The 23227-nt window shown below is 51.4% G+C and overlaps 1 protein-coding gene across 1 annotated transcript in view; it reads right to left on the minus strand.

Moving 5' to 3' along the window:
- Positions 1 to 797: 797 nt before the first annotated feature.
- LOC113836553 (transmembrane protein 92-like) overlaps positions 798 to 23227 on the minus strand; it is a 66027-nt gene continuing 43597 nt past the window's right edge. The window contains exons 3-5 of the mRNA XM_027424097.2: positions 1881 to 1903; positions 1007 to 1199; positions 798 to 863 (exon numbers count right to left, since the gene is read on the minus strand). Of these exons, the coding sequence (XP_027279898.2) occupies positions 798 to 863; positions 1007 to 1199; positions 1881 to 1903 (282 nt within the window). The remainder of the gene's footprint in view (positions 864 to 1006; positions 1200 to 1880; positions 1904 to 23227) is intronic.

Here is a 23227-nt window from a genome sequence, read left to right on the forward strand (position 1 = left end):
TCCCATTCTTGCTGCAGAGAAATTCAAAGCCTTAAACTATCTTCAGTGACACGCAGGGGACCTCTTGCTGCAGGATAGAACTCAGCTGTGGGACTTCTCTAGTGTCTGAAAAGGAAGGCTGGCCTTGAGTCCACTGCAGCACACATAGCAAAGACAAGGATAAGGAGTCTGTAGCTAGCATTCCTGACGATCCCCAAAGCATAGTCACCAGGATCTACTGTATGTTCAGTGTCTCACTGAGGGCAAGTCAGAGCTCCAAAATGTACCACATGCTCCTAGGCAGGGGGTCCATGCAATCAGTCACCATTGCAGTTGGCAAGAGCTTAGCCTCAGAACTGGTTTCCATCACTACTTCCCAGCCAGAGGCAGAGACCAGTCAGTGAAACTTCAGTTTTGTTTAGTGCTTGGCTATGGAGGTACAGTGGGATCTTGTCTGGAACGCAGCCTAGTGTCCATGCAGTTCAATGTCCTGTCTCCTCCAGGTACAGAAGTGCTTCTGTAGGATGGCAGAGAGAGCTGTCCAGTCAAGGTCTGCATTCCACCAGAACATTCTCTGCTTCCCACTGCAGGCTCCCTCAACAGTCTTTAGCTTGGGAGTTCAAACAAAGATCATGAATCCAGCTCAGCAGTTGGGGAGGCAAAGGGGGAGAAAAACAATAAATTAAATCAAAGGATGAGAGACATCATGGTAGGACAGGTGGAGTCATTCATTCCCAAGTTTTGTCCAAGTCTTGGGCTTGATCAAAAAACTTTGTGGGTGAGGTAGCTCAAAAGGCTGTGTTGTCAGTATCTCTCATTTAACCAGCAGTGTCCTCAGGCCTGAGGCTGTAGGGAGGAGGTGGTTCTACAGGCTTCATGATGACCTGCAGGGGAGAAAGGGTACTTAGCTTGCTTCAGGCCTGCCTAAGGAATGATGAAGTTGTTAGCAGCCCTCCCCAGTCTGTGACTTCAACAAGTTGGATAGCCAGCTATGAAACAAGTTAAGGATTGGGACAGAAAGACTCACCTGATCATAGGGTGGTGGGGGATCCAAGGTGGGGACCCAGATCTCTAGGGGAGCCGTGGTCGGGGCTTCTGGAGGTGTCTGATGATGGCTTCTGAGGTTCTGCTCTGGAGGTCTGCACTTGCAACAGAATTGCTTCATCAGGCCGCAGATGCAGAACAGAGGTATCATGGCCAGGAAGACGATAAACAGGATCCTGGGGAGGGAATGATTTCTCCCTGAGTGACTATACCACTCTCCTCCATCACCCACCCCCATCCTATTTCAGGTGGACCCAGCCCTGAATGGTACCCTAGTAGGCCTGACCCTGGCTTACCTTAAATCTTCGTTTGAAAAATCCCAAATGGTTTCCTTCTGCAGGCAGCATCCACTCTCACAGCATCTGAATCCTTTTGTGCAGGTTCTGGTCAAGTCAGACAGAGATGGGGAGACACAGATGGCATCCAAAGTGTCAGAACAAAGGGTCCTTGCCTCCCCAGACACCTAAACCCTCAGGTTGCAAGTCATCCTTCGTGGGTGTGGGGTATAGATCCATCTTGGTTTCACTGGGAGGAACTGAGGCCTGGACTTGAGACCTGAGTTCAGGGTTACTCAGGCAGAATGACCATGCCAGTCAATCAATCTTGAATGGCAGGTTTGTGGCTCCAGGTAACAACGGTAAGGCATTAACAGGAGCAACAGACTTGCCCCAGTCATGCAGTTCCCAATGTTGGGTGGTAGGAATGGGGTATGGTTTCAGGAAAAGCAGGAAGAGTTAGGAGGAGGTATCTGTGTCCTTGTCCAGGGCAGATCTGAGCATACCATCACCCACCACCACCACCAACTACACCCCACCCAACCCCAACATTGATTGACTAGAGCTAAGTCCCATACTTACAAGGTGTCACAGTTAGCTTTAACCTGTGGAAGAAAAATAGGCAGAGGTTAGATCTTAAAAACTGGGAGTTGGGTCTTTTGTCTTAGAGTATTTGCCCAACACACACTAGGTGTTGGCTTCAATTCCCAGCAATGGCAATAAATCAGCTGTGCATAAACCAGAATAGCAATACATGGCCACAGTCCCAGAACTCAAGAAGGCAGGAGAATCATTCAATGCTACATAGACAATTTGAGGCCCGATTAGATACCAGAATAAGACCCTTTCTCAAAAAGAAAAACCAGAGGCTAGTCTCAGACATCTAGGGCAGTGAATATCAGACTGACTCTGCCTCCCTCTAGCTCCATGTCCATGGTAAATGATTGGAGCCTACCTCTGCCTCCCGTGTTTGTATTGAAGGCATGCACTACCATGTCTGACTCCCTCACTTCTTCTTACTGAGACAGGCAGGGTCTCACTAGGTGTCCCTGGCTAGCCAGGAATTCAGAAGTCTACCTATCTCCACCTCCAGTCCGCTGGATTAAAGGTGTGGAACACTATTACCTGGCTCCCAGGTAATTCCCCCTGCCACACCCACAGGGTTGTCCATTGGTCCAGGAAGCCACCTGGTGTGGATCCCTGACTCCAAAACCTCCAGAAAGCAATCTAAGCCCCCCCAACTCCCACCCCACCCCACCCCCTGGCTCTCCATGTCCAAGGTAGAGGCATTTCTATCAGTTTCCTGAACACACTCAAGCCCCATTCATCCTGATGTCCTTGCTGGGAATTCAGGGCCTCTATATGAATTCCATCTTGTCTAAGATCTTAATTAGGTCTCTCTTCTACATGTCCTCAAGGCATCTCTCTGTGGCCACATCATTTAAAATGACAACCATTGCCTGCTGTGGTGGTCCTTGCCTTTAATCCCAGCATACTGGAGGCAGAGGCAGGTGGATATGTTAGTTTGAGGCCAGCTTGGCTTCCCTAGCAATTTATAGAGAAGCCAGGACTAGACCCTGTCTCAACAGATATGGAATGGGAAGCCAGGCTTGACTGTGCTACTGATCATTACAATAGCATTTTAAGAGCAAAGACAAGGGAACCAGTGATGGTCACAGGCTTACAGCAGCACTGTTCTTTAGTGAGGACAGGTGTAGGAAGAAATTAAAGATACAGCAAGGGGCCCAGGAACTCAGTCACATCCCCTGCTCTTCCAAATCTCAGACTCTGCCCACTCCCCACTCTCCTGGTTTCTCTGTGTTACCCCAGGCCCTGGAACTTACTCTATAGAGCAGACTGGCCTCAAACTCAGATCTGCCTGTCTCTGTGTCCTGAGTGTTGGGATTAAAGGCATGAGCCACCACTACCCAGTTCCTGTATTATATTTAAGCCCTGGTAACTGTGGTCACACCATCTTTCTTTAATTCCAGCCCAGTTTTAATGCCAGGGCTGAGGTAGGAAAGACAGATATCTGTTGAGTTCTAGACCATTCTTATGTATATAGGTATATACTTTTACAACTTCCCTCACCTATGGGTCCCAGCGTCAGAATGGGTGCGGAGTTAACACACCTGAGATGGGCCAGACTAAGGCTTCTAGCCTGGAGCTCAGGTAGACTAGAAGTGGAGAGGAGCTGAACTTGCTTGAGTCTGAGGCATTGAGACGTGGGAATGCGTTGATTTAAGTAGTAAGTGGGATGTTGCAGAGCACTATGGGAATCCCTGGTCTGAGCAGTATTTAAATAGTTAGAGTAGGGTGTGGTGACACCAATCTTTAATCCCAGAATACAGAATGTCTCTGTGAGTCCTAAGCCAGTATGGTCTACCTAATGAGATTCTGGCCAGCTAGTATTAAATAATAATAATGGTAGTAGTAATAGTAAATTAAATCGAAATCACATGGTGGTGGCACACACCTTTAATCCAACACTCAGGAGACAGGTGCAGGAGGATCTCTGTGAGTTCAAGGCCATCCTAGTTTAAAGAGTGAATTCCAGGACAGCCGTGGCTGCAGAGAATCCATGTTTCAAAAATACATAGAAAAAAAGAAAAAAGAAAAGACCAAAGAGGGGAAGGTAGGCAAGGGGGAAGGGTGATGACTCAGGGGTTAAAAGCACCTGTCCTTGGATCTGGGTTGGGTTTCCAGCATCTACATACATGATGGCTCTCAAGCAGGAGAGGACAGCCACTTCTGAACTCTGAGAACACCAGGTATGCACATGGTGCTCATACATATATGCAATAAAATACATACAGAAAATGAAATAACTATTTTTTGTTTGTTTTTTGTTTTTCAAGACAGGGTTTCTTTGTAGGTTTGGAGACTGTCCTGGAACTCTCTTTGAAGACCAAGCTGGCCTGGAACTCACAGAGATCGGCCTGCCTCTTCCTCTTGAGTGCTGGGATTAAAGGCATGTGCCACCACCGCCCAATGAAATAACTAAATCTTAAACAAAAACAAAAAACCCCAGCAGGTCCAGTCAGATGAACCAATGGGTATAGATGCTTTCCACCAAGCCTGAAAACATGAATTTTGTTTTTTGAGACAGGATTTCTTTATACAGTCTTTTCTGTCCTGGAACTTACCATATAGACCATGCTGGCCTCAAACTCCCAGAGAACTGCCTGCCTCTGCCTCTGCCTCTGTCTCTGCCTCTGCCTCTGCCTCTGCCTCTGCCTCTGCCTCTGCCTCTGCCTCTGCCTCTGCCTCTGCCTCTGCCTCTGAGTGCTGGGATAAAGTTATGGGTCACCACCAGATTTTTGTTATTGTTTTTGCTTATATTTTTGGAGATACAGTTTCTCTGTGTAGCCCTGGCTGTCCTGGAACTTATAGATCAGGCTAACCTTGAACTCAGAGACCCACTTGCCTCTGCCTCCCAGGGCTGGAATTAAAGTCGTGTGCCACCACCACCCAGAATAAAAATATCTTTAAAATAAAAATTTGAAGGAACAGCTCAAGACTGCTGAATTATGCCTTGTTACTCCCCACCCCACCCTTTTATCTCACACAAAATGAGGGGTGCTGTACCTGCCCAGAGATGAGAGGCCTGCAACGGGAGGTATGCAGAGATTTCAGAAAGACAGGCAAGGAACAAGAGGGATAGTGGGGGGTGGGGGGCATATAAAGGGTGCATTCCTTTGTGCTTTGCCCAAGAAGGGAGGAAAAGCCCAGCATAGCATCCCCATTATTGAGACAATTAATGTCCCTTCCCTTTTGCAACTTTGTGGGGAGTTGTTGGCTCATTTCCTTTCTGATTAAAAAAAATGAGACTAAAGACTTATTTAGGAAACTGAGGCTAAGGTCTTGTCCACTATGGTCAAAAAGTGGAGAGCCCTCAAGTAGCTCGGGCAGGTCAGGTGGGATTCCTGGTAGGACTCAGGCGGTCAGAGTCTGGCCGCCAGGTGGCAGCATCGCCCAGCACGAAAGTGCGCCCAGGGATTGGGCCTCTAGCAAGAACAGGCAGACAGGTGGTGCGTGATGACTGTCGAGAGTGGAAGAGAGACATGTAGCAATCTAGCCCCGGGAAAGGGCGCAATGATGTGGTGGCCGGGGCGCTGCCTGGTCTGTGGACGTAGGAAGGTCAATCTGGCAGGCTCTGGTGTGGTTTCATCCCCAACTACCGGTCCACTTTGACTTGACCGCCGGCAAACAGCTGGCATCTTGGAGCCCTCTCCTGCCTTCTGGTCCCCTTTTCTCGGTCATACTAAGAGACTTTCTCCAAGCTTCTCCTTTTCCCCCAGGCTCCGTTTTCCGATTTCAGCATTTCGCCATGTCCAGAGGCACCGATTTGGGAGCCTCTGTTTCCCGCTCTTGTTCTCTCTGTCACCCACTGTAGGTCAGTGGAGGAAGGAGACTTGACAGCTTTGGTCCTGCATTCCACGCCCACCCCTTCTGTCGCTCAGGGCCTCCAGCTCCATCATTCTCCACGGAATAGGTCTCTGGTCTCTCTCCCATTTTCTGCCTCTGTTTCTCATTATCCCTTGGTCCTTTTTACTTCTTAAAAACAGAACCTTCCAGTGCTAAGCCAAGTGCAATTGGGAGCTGGTCCCCAGAGACTCCCCTCTCTAATGGCAATCGGTGGGAGAAATGGGAGTCTGTCTCTTGCCACCCTTTCCCCCTTCCTGCAGTTAATATTGGAGTATGACTAGTGCTTCCTGCCCCCAGCCAAAAAGGAACTTTTTGGGAGAGTGCTGAAACTTCCTGACAACACTCACACTTCTGCCTCTTGTGTGAAATTGTTAAACTAACTTGGACTTCTGACCTCCTGGCCCTGCCCAAGCCACAGTGTCTCAGCACCCGTGTCCTGAGTTATACTTCCTCGCTCATCCCCTGCTGCCTGCCAACCTGCCCAGGCTTGGAGCCCTCTAGAATTATGCCAGGGAAGAGGAGAAGGCCAGGCTTCAGGGACAGGGACATACTCAGTAGTTGGTGTTATGTGGGGGGGGGGGGGTGGAGCACTGAAGGGAAGCGGCTAGTACCAGTTGCTCTGAGGAGCAAAATGAAGCATTTCCTTCTGAGTTTCTGACATCCACCTGATCCAGATCTATTGTTGCCAAAAGAGAAAAACAGGCACCCAATTAAAGTTGCATTTAGATAATTCTAAAATGTATTTATTATGTGAAATTCAAAGTTACCTAATTTTTTTTTTCAAAACAGAGTTTCTCAGCCTGGTAGTGGTGGCCTACACCTTTAATATCAGCACTCGGTAGGTAGAGGCAGACAGATCTCTGTGAGTTCAAGGCCAGCCTGGTTCACAGAGAGAATTCCAGGATAGCCAAAGCTACACAGAGAAACCTGTCTTGAAAAACCAAAACCAACCAACCAAACACAGGGTTTCTCTGCGTATCCCTGGATTTCCTTGAACTCACTTTGTAGACCAGGCTCGCCTCAAACTTGGAGACCTGCCTGCCTCTGCCTCCCAAGTGCTGTGATTAAAGGCCACCACAACCCCTGCTAAATAAGTTCAAAATGTCTCATATTTTACTTGATAAATCTGACCATACCCACATTTAAAATGTCACAGGAGTAGACACTGGAGAATAGCTGCTCCACCCTCTGCCCTTCGACTTCTAAAAGGAAAAAGGTGGTCCCTGGACTTGACTCATCAGGAAGAGTCCAATTGGTCCCTAGAAGTTGCTTCTGGCCTCCCAGTTCCATAATACCAAATTGCCCCCTCTGTCCCTTTCTGCAGACAAGGAGGGGATGAGACTGGAAATCGGGAATTCCTGCATAGGACAAGAGCCCAAGGCCCTTGCCAGCATCCACTAAGACTAAAAGGCTCAGCATTCCTGTAGGTGAAATCAGGTTCGGAGCTCAGTGGAGAGCTGTGTTTGGTTGGTTGGTAGGTTGGTTTGGTTTTTGAGACAGGGTTTCTCTCTGTATAGCCCTGGTTATCCTGGAACTCACTTTGTAGACCAGGTTAGCCTTGAACTCACAGAGAATTGCCTGCCTCTGCCTCTGCTTCCGGAGTGCTGGGACTAAAGGTGTGTGCCACCATCACAACAGTGAGAGTGGTTCTTGTTCAGAGAGACAAGGGTCCTGTTCAAGGACAGCAACCCCGTGCCCACCCAGTGAGCTGGCAATGAGAGGGTGGCATGTGCATGCAGACATACATGAATATATTCTTCCACGAAGGGAACCAGAGGCAGAGGCAGGAAGACCCAGAGACCTTCTGAAGTTTCTGTGGCTCGCTGAATTCCACACCAAATTCCAGCTGGGTTTCCCAACAGCGGTAAAGTCCCCATGCCTTCTCCATAGTCACTCTTCTCCAGGCCATTTGCTGAAGAACGAGCTGATTGTCCGTGGGCCCTCTTAGGGCCTGGTTGTAAGGGCCTGGAGGTCAGCTGGCCACCCACACTTTCTCAGAGAAGGCAGCTGGAGCTCAGAGGCCAGGAAGGCCAACTCACAGAGGACATGGGGGCTGAGTCACAATCTCCACCAAGCAGGTTCCGAGACCCCCCACATCGCTCAAGTGTCTACATCTTAGCCAGGGGAGCCACAGCTCTCTTGAAGAAACACTCTGCTGAGGGTTGGGGGAGGGATACTATGTCCATACCTGCCTAGCTGACCCTGGAGATGAAGAGCTAGGCAATGTCCTGTTTCATCCCTTGATACTTCATCCTAGTGTTCCTGGCTTCTCCACACTACTAAAACTAGCCCACCTAGTCACTGGGCTGTGGCTTCTTCCACAGAGGCGGAATACTTGGCTCTATTTGGGATTCTGCCTATAGGGGCAGTATTGTGTCATCTTAGCTGATATGCCATTTATGGTCTGCTGTGTGACCTAAGCTCTTTCTCTAAATTCATTTGCAAAAGGAAGACCAATGTGACACACACAGACTGTGGAGGGGATGACATGAGCTGCTAAGTGATACCGAGGGAGTCTGTACAAACCAGAATACAGTCTACTTCTTCTCTGGGGTCAGCTGGGCAGGCATAGACAAGGTCTCCCTCCCCCACCCCAATTGCCCAGTGCCTGGCATACAGCAATAACAAATAAACATGAGCTGGCTTTTGTTTGTTTGTGGTTTGTTTTGTTTTTTTAGAGACAGAGTCCCTCTGTGTAGCCCTGGCTGTCCTGAAACTTGCTTTGTATACCAGGCTAGCCTCAAACTCACAGAGATATGCCTGCCTCTGTCTTCCAAGTGCTGAGATTAAAGGTGTGTGTCACCACTGACTGGCTGAGTTGGTTTTGTTTGTGTTAGAATGAAGTGCCCAGGAATTAAAGACCTTGCCTTTTCCCAAAGCAGCTGTCACTCTGTTCCTCTATATAGGCTGCACGACACAAGCACTATTGCCCCTAAAGCCCAGCTCAGCAGCCCCCTCTACTTTTCAGTACGTGAACTGCACCCCAGGAAAAGTCAATTAGAAGGAATAGGGCTTGGGAGGATGACTGGTATTGACCACTGCCAGATGTGGTGGTATGTGAAGCTGGGTCAGAACCCTGAGCTCCCTCTCTCTCTCTCTCTCTCTCTCTCTATATATATATATATATATATATATATATATAACCTCTTGTGTGTGTGTGTGTGTGTGTGTGTGTGTGTGTGTGTGTGTGTGTCAGTCTCTACAGAACCCTGGTTGTCACTATGTGCACCAGGCTGGCCTTGAACTCACAGAAATCTACTTAACTCTATCTGGGATTAGAGGGGTGTGCCACCAAGTCTGGTCTAAGAGATTTCTACTCTTTCTAGATTACTCCCTCCCTACATTCCTTCATGGGCCTTTGGAGAGCTCTCAGGGACTGGAGATAATCACAGCCGTCACTTCCCCTGTGAGATGCAGTGCCACCTTGCTCTTTAGGGACATCACAACCATCTTCTGTAATCGTGGCCTCCTTGTTGGCTCTGATGTTTCTCTCTTGCACTCTAAACTTCCAAGGCTCCAACTGTCATTTGCATAAATGACAGTCAGGAGGACCATCAGGGGCCCCCACACCTGTCCCTCATCCAGTGTGCACGCTCTGCCCCGCCCCACTAGAGACCTTCACCCCACTCTCTCCAATTCCCTCCTGGCCTCAGCCAGGGTCACTTCCCACCTGGAACATCTTGCCCATACACTTCTCTGAAGCCCAATAAATTCTTATCGCTTCCTCCAGAAAGCCTTCTTAGGCACGGAAGAGCAGTCCTCCAGTGCCCTCCCCACTCTCTAGGGCCCTTTCCCTTCTCTCTTGGAGATGTGTGGACATGTCCTCATGTTCCCACCAGGCTGCAGGGAACCAGCCAGCTCTGATTCAGCCTTCATTCCCCATGCTGCTTTGTTCCAAGTAAACAGAGGCTGTGTTGTCAGAGGGGAAGCTGGTGGGAGCCTCCAGGGTCAGGGTTGGGTCTCTCTAAGGAGAAATTTGTTTCCAAAGTTCTTGGTGAACTTTGGGCCCTGGGTTAGGGGGCTTCTGACTGATGATGTTTGTTTGGGGGCATCTGCTTCTTCTGCTTCCTGAAGCTTATGCACCTTTCTCCTAGCAAGGAATTGAGCTACTCTCAGGATGTATGGGGGGTGGGCAATGGCTGACCCTCGTTCTAGGAGGGGCAGAGAAGCAGGGTCCCGATAGTGGGACCAGGTCTTACTCTCCTTCCCAACATTCCTTTGACTACGAAAGCCCACTAGCCCTTCTTCCTGAATGATAGACATGGGGGTAGGTTAAGTGACATCTGGAATTGACCCCAAGTCAGAGCTGCTAATCTGCGGGCCAGGATGCAGAGGGAGGGTGAACACCTGACAATTAACGGTGCAGGGAGCTTATTACCCTAATGACTGGGTTGGAGGGTCTCTACTAATGCTCACCTTCCCCAAGGCTTAACAGAGACAAAGAAATGGCATTTGGGAACCATTATACTTCCAAAGTGCAGTTTTCCGGGGGCCCAGACCCGAGGGGGGTGCTTCAGGAACTGGGTGTGTGTGGCAGGAGAGGAGACTGTTGAGCTAACGGACTTTGGCTGTCTGGAGTGAGGGATGAAACAAACTACCACAATGCAGGCTGGAGAGGCTGAGCAAAAACTGGCTGAGGGTCTGGAGGCCCCCAGTCTACTCCATTTGGGGACACGGACACGGACACACACACACACACACACACACACACACACACACACACACACACACACACATACACGCACCCACCCACCCATCCACCCCTGCATGGTTTCTCTGCCCTCACTGTTTATTCCTTGAGTTAGGTGCCTCCAGCCATAAAGAAGCAAGGAATTTGTGATTTCTGGGTCCTTCACTTTTCAGCTCTATTCTTACCCCTTGAAAGAGGCTTCTACTGTACCCTGTGTGTGCCTTGATCTGTCTTACAGCAATCCATGATGTGAGGGGAGCTTGCGGTTACATTTACAGGAACCTCCCCTCCCCCAAAGAAGCTGGGGGCTAAAAGCAGCCCCTCTGAGGGCTGGGCACATTTAAGGAAGAGCTTCTTAATGGTCTGGGGATTCGGATTAAGTTTGGACGCGGGGACAGCCTGGGAACATCCCGGAAGGAAACAGGGAAGGAGAGGGGGTGGGAGGGGGCGGAGGAAGGAGGTGGGTGGAGAGCGCATTCTTCCTGCGATCCTGGCTTTGCGAAGCAGCCACATCATCTGGCTCCCAGTTGAGGACAGACTTGGCTCCAGTCCTGTGTACGCACACATGTGATGGCGCGTGCGTCTGAGTACATATGTGTGCACGTGCTGTGTGCACCCAGCCAGCGTCTGTGCTGACGTGGCCGTGCCCTTCACCCCACCCCAGCTTCCTTATCTCCAAGCTGACTCCAGGATCCCCCCTCTCCGCAGTGGCCCTGTTAACGCCTCCCGCTCCCGTGTTAGCGCCTCACGGCCGGGCTCCCTCCCTCCGCCCCTGCGGGGCCCCCAGAGAGGCCCCGTGGCTTGCAGCCCAGTTCTCGCCTTCTGATTCTGCTCCAGCTTTTATTTTTCGATGCTGGGTTCTCCTTCCAGCTCCTAAGCCCCCTGCCCTCTCCGTCCTTGCCTTGTCCATGTAGAAACGTTCTTTGCAGAGCAAGGTCGCCTGGGGGTGAAATCAGTTCCCTCTCAGCTTAATGGTCCTTTTCTTCCAAGCTGTGGATGAAATACTAGGGTGCAAAGTGACCCCTATCAACCTTCTCTGCCTGGAGCGTAGGTGGAGACCCAGGGAGACACATATAGTTTAGGAAGAAACTGCTCTAGAGACCAAAGCTATGACCTGATGCTGGCTTTGACCCCTCACTGCACCAAAGGCAGGGGAGAATATACATAGAAATGTCCCCTCCAAACCGCTGCTTCCAGTCTGATCTGGCCTGCTGAGTGGGACAGGGTGGTCCTGTGCCCAGAGCCAGGTTGTCAGGCGTCCAGGACTGCAGGTTTCCTTTACCAAAGGGCCCCTTCCCTTCAGGCTTTTTGATGTGTCTGCTAGGTTAGTGGAGGATGTTTGGCTTGGGGCCTTGGGCCAGGATAAACTCCTTCTGCCTGCCCCTGCCTTCTGAGCCAAACCACTGCCTTCTTACTGCCAGGCTCCTGCCTCTCCCAGCCCTTGGTCTGGGCTCCTCTAAAGCCACTTGCATAGCCTGTGCAAGCCATGGACACTGAGCCACTGCTTCTACTGCTGTTGGGGAGAGTAAATATGGGCTGGGTGTCTTACCATTACTCCATTTCTGATACTAGATGCCTGCATGCTGGGAGACCAGGCCACTTTTGATGGGGGTGGGGTAAGAGGCAAGACAGCAGCCCCCCCGCCCCGGGCCAGGAGAGGATGGGGTGAGATACAGTGGGGAGCCGGGTGCCCCTGAGCTGCCTGAGTAGGCTGCAGGGCCTCCAGATGGGTCAGTTCCAGATGTGGGGATGACTCACCCTGGTTGGGGAGGATGGGCAGTCGATGTGGGGGTGTGGAACAGGGTGGTATGAGGCCCAAAGTCACTTCCAGCTGCTGCTCCCTGTTCTCTAGAGCAATCCCCAACTTCACTGCCAGTCAAGTGGGAGCTGCCCCCAGTGCACAGCCTTGCATATTCTGATACAGGCTCAGAGATGGAAAAGAGAGATGGGAAGGGGACCACCAGGGGACAGAGAAGAAGGGGTGGTGGTGCTCAGTGAATTGGAAAGGGGGAATGGGGGAGGTGGGAGGGAGGGAAGATTGGGAAGCGAAAGGGCTGGGAGAATCCCAGGGCAAGCATGTCGACCTCTTTGCGCCTATTTCAGAACTGTACCACTGGCAGGAAGGTACAAAGGAATAAATATTTGAGTGTGGGGGTATGGGTATGGGTGGTTTCATAGCTACAGTGGAGGGGCCATGCTGGGTGAGCACCTTGTGTCTTCTGGAGTTTGTGAGCCTTCATGCTGCTGGGCAATGCTGTGTATATTGTTCACTGGGTGGCAGAGCAGAATCCTGGTCCATGTGGTGAAGAAGAAACAGGAAGACATTGTGTCTGCAGCCACTGACTTTAGTAGGCAGAGGGTTACAACAAGTGTGTTTAAGCCAAGTTCACTCCTCTGGGGAGTGAGAGGAAGACAGTGGTAGCTAGGTACCCTAGACCAAGGCTCCAAAGACCTAGGCTCTCATAAGCCAAGCAGTATCCAGCCTCCTGGAGCTGCAACATCTTTTAGAGGGCCCAGCAGGGTAATCTGTCTAGTCAGTCAGCAGGAGGCCCTGAGCTCAAGGCTGCTATGCTATGCATTGCAATGCTGGTGTGTTGCATCTGGGTGAAGTTCTGCCTGCCCTTCTGCCTCTGCAAAGCTGCTGTCCTGGGCTCCTCTTTGACTTCCAGGTGGGTCTGCTGACAGAGTTGCCAGCTGCTCCCTGGAGAGGTCTACCTGTGCCAACCACACGGGCCAGGGTAAACAGGGCACTAAGTGTCTGGGCCGGTGCCTGGCAGGCTGGACACAGTTTCTTTACACAAACCTCTGCTCCAGCCTGGCTGGGCTGCATCCTCTCACCAAATGACAGGTCTGATGCCCCAGGCCCATAAATTGTGTTTTCTGGTAAAGTAGGGAGGCATGGGGGCTGTCAAGCAGACAGATAATCAAGTTTAATAGGGAGAAAACATGTCACCTCCTTGGGGGTGTGCTTGTGGTGACTGGCTCCCTTGACAGAGAACTTCTGGCTCCTCAGAGGGCTCATGGTTAAAACCTCTAGTCTCTCAATAAATGCCCACTCACAGCGTACATACTTGTACCCCTCACACATTCATAGACTGACCCAGTATACACACACAGCCCCCGGCTCCTCTTCCAGTATTGCACAGTTCTGCTGTGAGCATACTCACCCATCAGTGGCCAAGATCCTGCCAGTTGCTATGTTCTGTCACGGTCCCACTTTTTACAGTGAGGGGATATATCCAGAGAGTTTGAGCCTCATCTCCTAAATCACCCATATGAGGTATGAATTTCGATGTGTACATGCTTCTCTAGATCCTGTGATGTCACCACCCAGTCCCACTGGCCCCCAGTCTCTGTCCCTTCTCCTCAGACATGGGCTGGAAAAGGCTCCTTGAGGGTGCCTTGCCTGTAGGACCCCTCATGTTCCTCTCCACCCTTCAGAATGAGTACCAACTCCCATATCACAGGGAAACTCCTAAGGGAGAACAGGGGGGTTGAGGCTGGATCTGGAGGCGTCAGGCCTGGGAAGGGCAGAATGGAGGGACACCCAACAGGACTCAGTGTGCCTACAACAGAGGAATGGAAGATCTAGCCAGGCTGGGAAGAGCCAGAGGAACGCCATCACTCCTCAGCCCCCAAGAATGGGAGAAGGTACTGATCCCGTTTGCCCAAGGCTATAGAGACGGTGAAGCCCAGTGGTGCTCAGAGCAGGAGAGTGTGACCAGCGGCTGTGGGAAGGCATCCAGGCCTGTAGATGTTGTGAGGGTAGGGAGCAGTTGTTACCAGCTAGGACTCTAGAAGCCCCCTCCTTGCTTCATTCTCACTCTGTCATTATCCTGTTCTTCCAGGTCACACGCCGCACTGCCCAGTTCAACCGGCTAGAGCAGCAGCTCTAGAAGCTAGGGCAACTACTGGAGCCGTATTCCCAGGATGGAAGGAAGCTTTGTCCAGAGAGGCCCATGGCTGAATCTGTGATCACAAAATAGCTATGCTGGCTTGCCCCTTCCTTTGGCCAGGTCTCCCCAGAGCTCCCCTGCATCTAGGGTCCTTGGAGTCAGCATCCTGACAGTGCCAGGTGGTGTGGGACAGGATACATCAGATCTGTGACCAGTGGCTGAAATCAGATCACTCTGTGTGTGTGTGTGTGTGTGTGTGTGTGTGTGTGTGTGTGTGTGTGTGAAGTCTCAGAACTCAGGGAACCTGGAGCCTGGGCCCCATCTCTGGAAGACCACCACTTGTTCAGTGTGCCTGTCTGGAACTATCCAGCTCTGTCCCAAGGCCTAATGTTATCATTAACAGTGCCCCCAAAGTATCCTGGTTAGGCCATAAATTATGCCTCAGACCAGCAGACTGGTAGGGCATAACCCCCTATTCCCCTGGCCTCTGGGAAGAGCTGTGGAGCCTCCTTGGGCCTCACCCAAGCATAATAGGGCCAGACAGCAAAAAGGGGAGCTGGAGCTATATAAATAAGCCTTTGGTGGTGGGGGAGGTCCTCCCGCATTGGGTAGAGCCACGCTGCCTGCTGGAGAGGGAGGAAGAATTGTGGTTGCCCCCAAGCATCATGTAATTTAGGATGTATTTTGGGCACTCTCTCCTAGCTCAGGGTGGGGCTGAGGTTAATTTAAGGGTTTAATGGATTGGGGAAGGAAGAGAGGGAAACCCTCCCATTCAGGCTGCTTGGCAATGGAGGTTCCTTCCCAAGATCTCTGCAACCTCCAGGGTCCCCTTTCCCTGCCCTTGCCCCCTCCCCAGCATCTTTCCTTAGCACAGGGCAGGTCCTTTCCAAACCGTGAGAATTTGGGTCTCAGGTTTCAGCCCTTCTCCCACCACCAGGGACAGAAGTAGCTGGGGTCTGAGAGAAGCACTGGGGGCCAGGATGTTCTAGAAGGCTCTGAGATATCTTAGCTCCTGGTCCAGATATTCTGCCATGTCCTTCCTGAGTCAGAGGGTGCTTCTAGCCTAATGGAGGAGGCATAGGCCCTGCTATAGTCTGATGGTGAAGGTGCAAGCTCAACCTGTCTGAACAAAGAGGCATGGGCACTGCTGCAATGGGGTGTAACAGTTGGGGTGAGCACAGGCTTTTCCCAAATCTGATGGAATAGTCACAGGCCCTGCATTAGCCTAATGGAGAAGGCACAGATTCTATCTTTGGGGATTTTTCATCCATGGGGCAGATAGACACAAACCCAGCCTTCAAAGGGTAACTTCTATCATTTTACTTTTTAGATTTACTTACTTTTGACTTTAGGGTCTGTCTCCCAGCTGTAACTTAAACCCTGTATTCTAGGACTTTATTCAGTCTCTTAGAGTTCTCAGCACTTGCCTAGGCAATTTTCGGATTGGCTGAACTCAGAGGCAGTACCAGATCCAAAAAGCCCTGGGGTTAGACACTCTGTGGACAGTGAGGAAGCCTGCAGACCTATGTTTGGGCTTGTAGCTTGCTGTGCTTGTGAACCGCCCTCCTGGGACCCCCAGCCACTCTGAGCTGTAACCTCAGTGTCTTGCCTTGCTTTCCTATCCACATTCTCCTTTACTTTCTTCTCTCCTCTGCTGTGAATTCCTGCTGGTCCTTTCAAAATTCCACCATCACCTCCTCCCTGATAACTACTGAGCTCCTTGGATGAATGCAAAGCCCTCCTGGGGCCTCCCTTCTCATTCTGCAAGGGCTTGCAGGTCCCACTTCTTCCTCCTGTAGACTGAAGGCCCTGGGGGCCCACTCATCTGGAGTTGTCTCAGAGACTGGTACCTGGTAGAGGCTCAACTGGGCATTGAGGGAGCCAAGGGCTGAGTCCACTCCAGTGAGTCTCCAGTGGAGGGTGTGGTTGGTTGTTGGGGGTAATTTCAGAAGCTGGGTTGATGGGTTGGTATGAGTGTCCCATAGAAAGGTGTTGAGCCTTCTAAGTTGGGAAGAAAGGAAATGGGTGATATGTAAGAGGCTTGAGGAAGAGTGATGGGACATCGAAGGGAGATAACGGGGACAGAGTGAGGACATAGGGAAAAGGACTGGGGACAAAGAAAGACAAAGACTTCTTGGTCATGCCAGGCAGTGGTGGCACACGCCTTTAATCCCAGCACTCGGGAGGCAGAGGCAGGTGGATCTCTGTGAGTTTGAGGCCAGACTGGTCTATAAGAGCTAGTTCCAGGACAGCCTTCAAAGCCACAGAGAAACCCTATCTCTAAAAACCGGAAAAACAAACAAACAAAAACAAAAACAAAAACTTGAGCTGGAGAGATGGCTCAGAGGTTAAGAGCACTGGCTGCTCTTCCAGAGGTCCTGAGTTCAATTCCCAGTAACCACATGGTGGCTCACAACTATCTGTTATGAGATTTGGTGCCCTCTTCTGGTGTGCAGACATACATGGAAGCAGAATGTTGTATACATAATAAATAAATAAAAATCTTTTAAAAAACAAAACAAAACAAAAAATTTCTTGATTACATGAACTAGCTCAGACCCTGTATGGGGGCCTGGGTGGCACTGAGCAGGCCATTCCTTGTTCAGCTCCTTTGTAGGCCATGCCTACTCTGTCCTGGTCTTGGCCAGCCTCTTTTCTATATTTTCTGCATGGTACCTGGGTTGTCTAATCTCTTCAGGGGTCAGTCTACTTGGGTACCCAAACTCACCTTTTTCATGTAAGCTGCCTGTCCTGACATTCAAACCAGAAAGCTGGAAGCCAGCCTTAGGGTACTCCCTGGTCCTCACCCTTCTGCCATCAGTTTTCCTTTTTCCATATTATTACCACAGGCTAGACCTGTCCACCATGGCCTTGACACATGGAACTCAGTTGGTGCCTCCTAGGGATCTTCTCATGCTGACCATCTTCAAACTATCCTCACAGGTTACTCTAGCTGTATGGATTCTGTCTCCTCCTGGGCCTGGTTGTCACATCCTTGGGAATCTTCCCTGTGCTCTTCAGCCAAGATTGGGTCAAAGCCCCCCTCTAGGAGCTGCCTAGAGAATAGAGCTGCCCTGTTCCCCCAACACTGCATATTGGATGAGTTTTGGTTTTCTGAGCTTGGGAGATCCACCAAGGCCATAGAAGGCCCCAGTTAGGCCCAAGACTGAGCAGGCCTTATGTCATTGCTGATGGAACCTTCTTCATTCATGAAGACAATGGATGGCTACCCTCACAGGCAGGTCCAGGGTCTATGGGGGGAACTAGAACAAGGAAGTCTTAGCAGGGGTAGTGGCCTTGTGGCAGAGTTGAGGCTGTCTCATGCTGAGCCTGAAGAAGCTGACCTCCAGGGAACCAGCAGAGCTCCCCGTCCGCCCACACACACACCCAGGACCTCTGTCTCCAGGAAGGATCAGGGTTCCTTATCAGCTGCCACTGGCATTTTGAACAGCAGTCTGGAGTTATGAACCACGAAGGAGCACGATAGCATCTAACTCCTGCTCTGGGCAGGGCTAGGGAGGAAGGTGTGACTCCCAGAGTTGGCCACAACCCGGAGTGGAGACATTTGAGAATTATTTTACTTTAAAAACTCTAAAGGGGCTGAAGAAATGGTTGATTGGTTAAGAGTACTGGTTGTCCTTACAGAGGACCAGTGTTTGATTCCCAACACCCACATAGTGGCTCACAACTATCTGTAATTCTTGTACCAGATACTTTGCCCTCTTCTGAACTCTGTGGGCACCAGGCATACATGTGGTGCAATACTATATGCAGGCAAAAACCCCAAAACAAAATAACCCAAAACCAAACAAACAAAAAACACTCACACACATTAAAAGAAAATCTAAATTTTTAAATTTTAAGTTTTTGTGGGGGTTGGGGGGTGGTAAAGACAGGGTTTCTCTGTGGCTTTGGAGGCTGTCCTGAAACTAGCTCTTGTAGACCAGGCTGGTCTCAAACTCACAGAGATCTGCCTGCCTCTGCCTCCCGAATGCTGGGATTAAAGGTGTGTGCCACCAATGCCCAGCAATGAAAAGGACTTTTAAAAGATTCATTTATTTTGTTTTTTGCGTATAAGTGTTTTCTCTGCATGCATATAAGTGTACCCTGTGAGCATCTGGTGCCCATGGAGGTACAAGAGGGTGTCAGATCCCCTGGAACTGGAGTTATAGGCAACTGTGAGCTGCTATGTGGGTGCTGGGAACTAAACACAGATCCTCTGAGCCATCTCTCTACCCCTTTGTTTGATTTTTAGTGTTTTTTTTTTATTAAATTGTATGTGTGTAAGTCTCTGTGTGTATAAGTCTGTGTGTGTGTATGTGTGTGTGTGTAAGTCCAAAGACAACCTATATGAGTCAGTTTTCTCCTTCCATTGTATAGGTCTCCAGGATTCAACTTAGGTAGCTTGGCTTAGTGGCAAATCCTTTTTACCCAAATCAGTTCCCTGGCCCTAATTAATTTGTTGTTGTTGTTGTTTTCTGAGGCAGGGTCTCACTATGAAACCCTGGCTGTCCTGGAACTCACTGTAGACCAGGTCAGCCTGGAACTCACTGAGATCCTCCTGCCTCTGCCTCTCAAGTTCTGAGATCAAAAGTGTGCACCACCATACCTGGCTAAATGTCTACCCTCAAATTCATGATCCTCCTGCCACTGCTTCCTTCAGAAATCCTACCATGTAGGGACACCAAAATCCTCTGATTTTTTTGAGTCTAGGTCTCACAGCCCAGGCTGTCCTCAAACTCATGATGTACCTGAGGATGACCTTGGGCTTTGATCCTCTTGACCCTGCCTCCAGAGTGCTACAGTTACAGGCCTGTTACTGTTACAGTTACAGGCATGCTACAGTTACAGGCCTGTTACGGTTACAGGCCTGTGCCACCATGCCCAGAGCATGAAGTGTTGAGGACCAGCCCAGGCTTCATGGATGCTAGGCAAGCGCTCTACACAGTGAGCTGCATCCCCAGCCCTCCTGTGTGGCTTTCTCATACTTCCATCCTGTCCCTTTGGGAAATGTGGCCACTCTAGGGTTGTGAGGAGATGTCAAGCCTGAGCTATTCCAGCCCCTCTTCCTAGCCTCAGCTCTGCCTTGCATAGACCAACTGAGGCTGAGTTGGCCGTGAAACGGTAGCAAACCTGTCACACCTCTCCTTAGACTACCATTAAATGGCTACCATTAAATGGTGCAGAAGTTGTGAAGATGAATGAGTCATACATAGGACCAGAGGTGCCAGGCGATCGCCTGGGAGTTAGAACTCCCCACCCAAGACCCTTCCTGGGCATAGAGAGGCAGTGGGTGGGGAGGCAGGAGGTCAGCCAGCCTGACCCCCTGCTCAGGTCCAGGGTAAAGGCTGGGAGCTGAGGGTCCCAGAGCACAGCAGCCACCCCCTCCCTCCCCTCCTGGAGGAAAGGGTGAGCTCACAAAGCGGGCCCAGGCACAGCCAGCGGGTAGGAGACATAATTAAAATGCCAGAGGTTAGGAGGTGAAGTTACAATGGAAAGAATGAAGGCCCAGCACGCTGCTGCTGCTGCTGCTTCTGCTGCTGTGGCGGCTGCTTCTCCCACCCTCTGCCTCTGCCAAGCCCACATTCGATTTTTATTTCTGGAGCCGCCAGCACAGCACTTGGGAGGGAGCAGAGAAACCTCACTCCATGGTCTCACCCTGCCACGTCTGGATCTGGGGCTAGGCAAGGGGGAGAGCTTCAGGAAGGACCAGTGGGTCTCCACCCCAAGACTTAGCCAAGCGCAGGGATGGGGGAGGGGGTGCAGGGAGGTATGGCACATGGGCAGAAGCAGAAAGTGGGCTCAGAAAGCAAGGGACCAGACCCAGAAGAATGAAGACCGCTCCCCGACACTTCTCTTTCCTGTGTCACTTCAGCTCGGGGGTGGGGGGGTGGGGGGGTGGAACACTCGGCTTTCCCCTAAGTCCTTGCTTTGGCAGGGACTTCCAGTGTTCTCTAGAAACCTGAGTGCATGGAAGGCTCCTAAGCCTGGTCTTGGTTCCTATGGTTCCCTGTGTGGCCCTGAGAAAGTTACTACCCCTCTCTGGACTTTAGTCTTCTCTGTTACGGGAAGGGTGGTGAGGCGAGCGGTTTCAAACAGGGCTCTGCGAAGGTCTGAGTGCTGCCTTCTGGGCCACCTTTTCTAGCGACATAGCAAAGTGGGGGCTAAGGCTGGACAACCCTTGAAGAGCACAGAGCCCTTCCTGCCGACGGGAGCCGGGGACCAGCTCCATGTTCCCGCTCTCAGTTTTCTCTTCAGTGCCTAATGCAGTCCAGATGGTGCTTCAGCAGAAAGCCGAGGCAGCAGATTCCAGGGAAAGCGGTTGGGCTCCTCTCGGCAGCAGGCTGAGGAGGGGGCTGGGGCAGGCCACTGGGAAAATGGAGTGTGTGGGGGTGCTGCCTCCACAGGAGGGCAGATGGAGGGGACCTCTGAGACACGTCACTACCAAATAAGGGGCTGAGGACAGCACAGACACAGAAAGGAGTGGCTGTGCTGGGAAAAAATCGGGTCTGCTGGGCTTCTTCAAGGTGCCCTCGCTGAGTGCTCAGCCACAGCCTTGTTGGTAGGGGGAAGGGTACTGAGCATCCGCTTTGGGAAATAGTCGTTTATCTGAGTTCAAATCCCGACTCTGCCTCGGGGAGGCTTTACAACCTTTGATCAGGCAGAGCTGACTATGTAAGCCTCACTTACCCCATCCATAAAATGGGTTGGTTAATGCTGACCTTGGGATGGCTATGAAAGTGACACACAACTGCCTCCCTGTTAGGTAGGATCCCTGCAATAAGGAGAAAGACTGCGTGATCTACTCCTGAGCCCTCCTGCTGCAGCTTCCCCGACCTCCTGGGGGACTTCAAGTCTCCTTTGAGAGACAATCCCTCCTGATTAGGTCTGGAGAGGGAGGGTGCTTCGGCAAAGGCTGACCCTGATGCCTGCCTCCGCCCTGGCTGGTCCTCCCCCCACAGGACTCCTGGCTAGGCTCAATCCGGGGCTAAAGAGCCACGTCGAAGAAACAGAGGGTGCAGGGTGGGGGCTTCACGGAGGGGGGGTGCAGTCTCTTCCAGCCAGGTCCCGCCCTCTCCCGAGTTCCCAGCCAGGACAGCCTCCAAGCCACGCTATGCTCTCCCTCTCTGCCTCAGATGCACCGAGGGGAGCGCCTCGATTTTTCCACCAGAAGAGCCAAAAGCAAAATGAGAAACAAATCCGGCCCAAGGCTGCCGGTCCTGGTCCCCTACCTACCCCTATGGAGGAGGGACCCCAGCCCAGTCCCCAGCCCATTCGGTGCCAGGACCCCAGGAGCAGAAGGCTCAGGCAAGAGGGACCTCTGCTGACGTGTGACTCCCCATCTACTGCCTGGGAAGGGAATGAGTGAAGAAGCCCCTCCCCATTTCCCCATTCTATGTCTCCAGGCTGGGGCCTCGCTGTCTGAAAGGAACAGGCTTGGATCCCACGCAGTAACCGTTGTCAGAGTCCCAGGCTCAAGGGATGAGATCCGTGATGCCCCTTCCACTCACCGCCCCCGCCCCCGTCCCACCCTAGAACCTCCCTTTTTACGGAGTCTTTCCCCACAGAAAGTCCTTTCCCCTGACTAGCCCTGCTTTCCCGCCACAAGCATGCTTGCTTTCTTGGCTCATCTCATTCTTGGGCCCCCATGCAGAGACCTCATTTCCAGCCATTCTCCAAAACAAAGCAGCGGCCTCCCACCCGGGACTCTGTCACCTGACCCACGACTAATTAGTGTTCTCTGCCCAAAGCACTACTCTCTTCTGCCAGGCTCAGGGCTCCATCTCCTGCCCCTGACAATTGCCACACTGTGGTCTACACACACACACACACACACACACACACACACAGAGAGAGAGAGAGAGAGAGAGAGAGAGAGAGAGAGAGAGAGAGAGAGAGAGAGAAAGTCTCCCTAAACCTCATGTCTTCCTTCGATGATCTGGTAGTTCCCTCTGTCTGCTTGACAACCCCGGGCACCAGTGTTCTTCACCTCCTTCATGCTCAACCCCCCCTCCCCCAATCACCAATGTCCCTCTCATGTCCTTCCTCCTGATCCCCCAGTTTACTTTCTAGGCTCTGTCCTCCCTTCGAAGTCACTCCTCTTATTCTGAGCCCTCCACTGCTGCTCACGGCTCAACCTAATCTAATCTGGTTGACCATTGGGGTTCTGGAATGAGCCACAGCCAAAACTGGAGCAAGACAAGTTTTATGCGTTGAGGTGGCTTACTTGCCTGCTGCCAGAAGCAATTAAAGACTCTCTGAAGGAAGAGCTGCTGGAAGCCCCTGCCCACTCCCCATCCTCACAGACATACACACACAATGCCCAGTACTCCATGTGACATAGCCAGACAGCTCATTGTGGCCTCCATCTCTTCATCCCCCACCTTCTTTTCTTCCTCCTTTTCTGTATCCTTTCTCCCTTTTCCCCATCCCTTCCCTTTCCTGTCCTTGCATTCCCTTTCTTCCTTTTCCTTTCAAAACCAGTTTCTTCCAGAAGCCTCTAGATGCAGCCAAGCAAAGTAAAATGCCCCGCCCCCGCCACTTTTCTGCATCAGGCATTGGGGTAGAGACACACAGTGGTTCACATATTGTTGGCGGTAGGGAAGACAAATGACGTGAAAATGACAACTCCAATAGGTTGGAGGGGGAACCAAAAGAGAGCACCCAGGTAGGACGACAGGCTGGTATGGGTCGTCAAGACCAAGACTCTGAGCACAGTAAGGACGCTGTCCACTTGGGCCCAGCTCAGCAAGGGCAGTCGGACTCATGAGGGGTGAAGAGGGCCCCTGGCTGGGCTAGTGGACAAGCAGATAGTGGAATCCAGAAGAGAGAGGGGAGCCCATAGGGTACCCAGGGACCTTAGTGTGGGAGGCAATAGCTTGTAAGATGAGGGCACTTCTGTGTGGGGTATGCAC

The sequence above is a fragment of the Cricetulus griseus genome, chromosome 7 (assembly GCF_003668045.3).
Source record: "Cricetulus griseus strain 17A/GY chromosome 7, alternate assembly CriGri-PICRH-1.0, whole genome shotgun sequence".
NCBI classification, from domain to species: domain Eukaryota; kingdom Metazoa; phylum Chordata; class Mammalia; order Rodentia; family Cricetidae; genus Cricetulus; species Cricetulus griseus.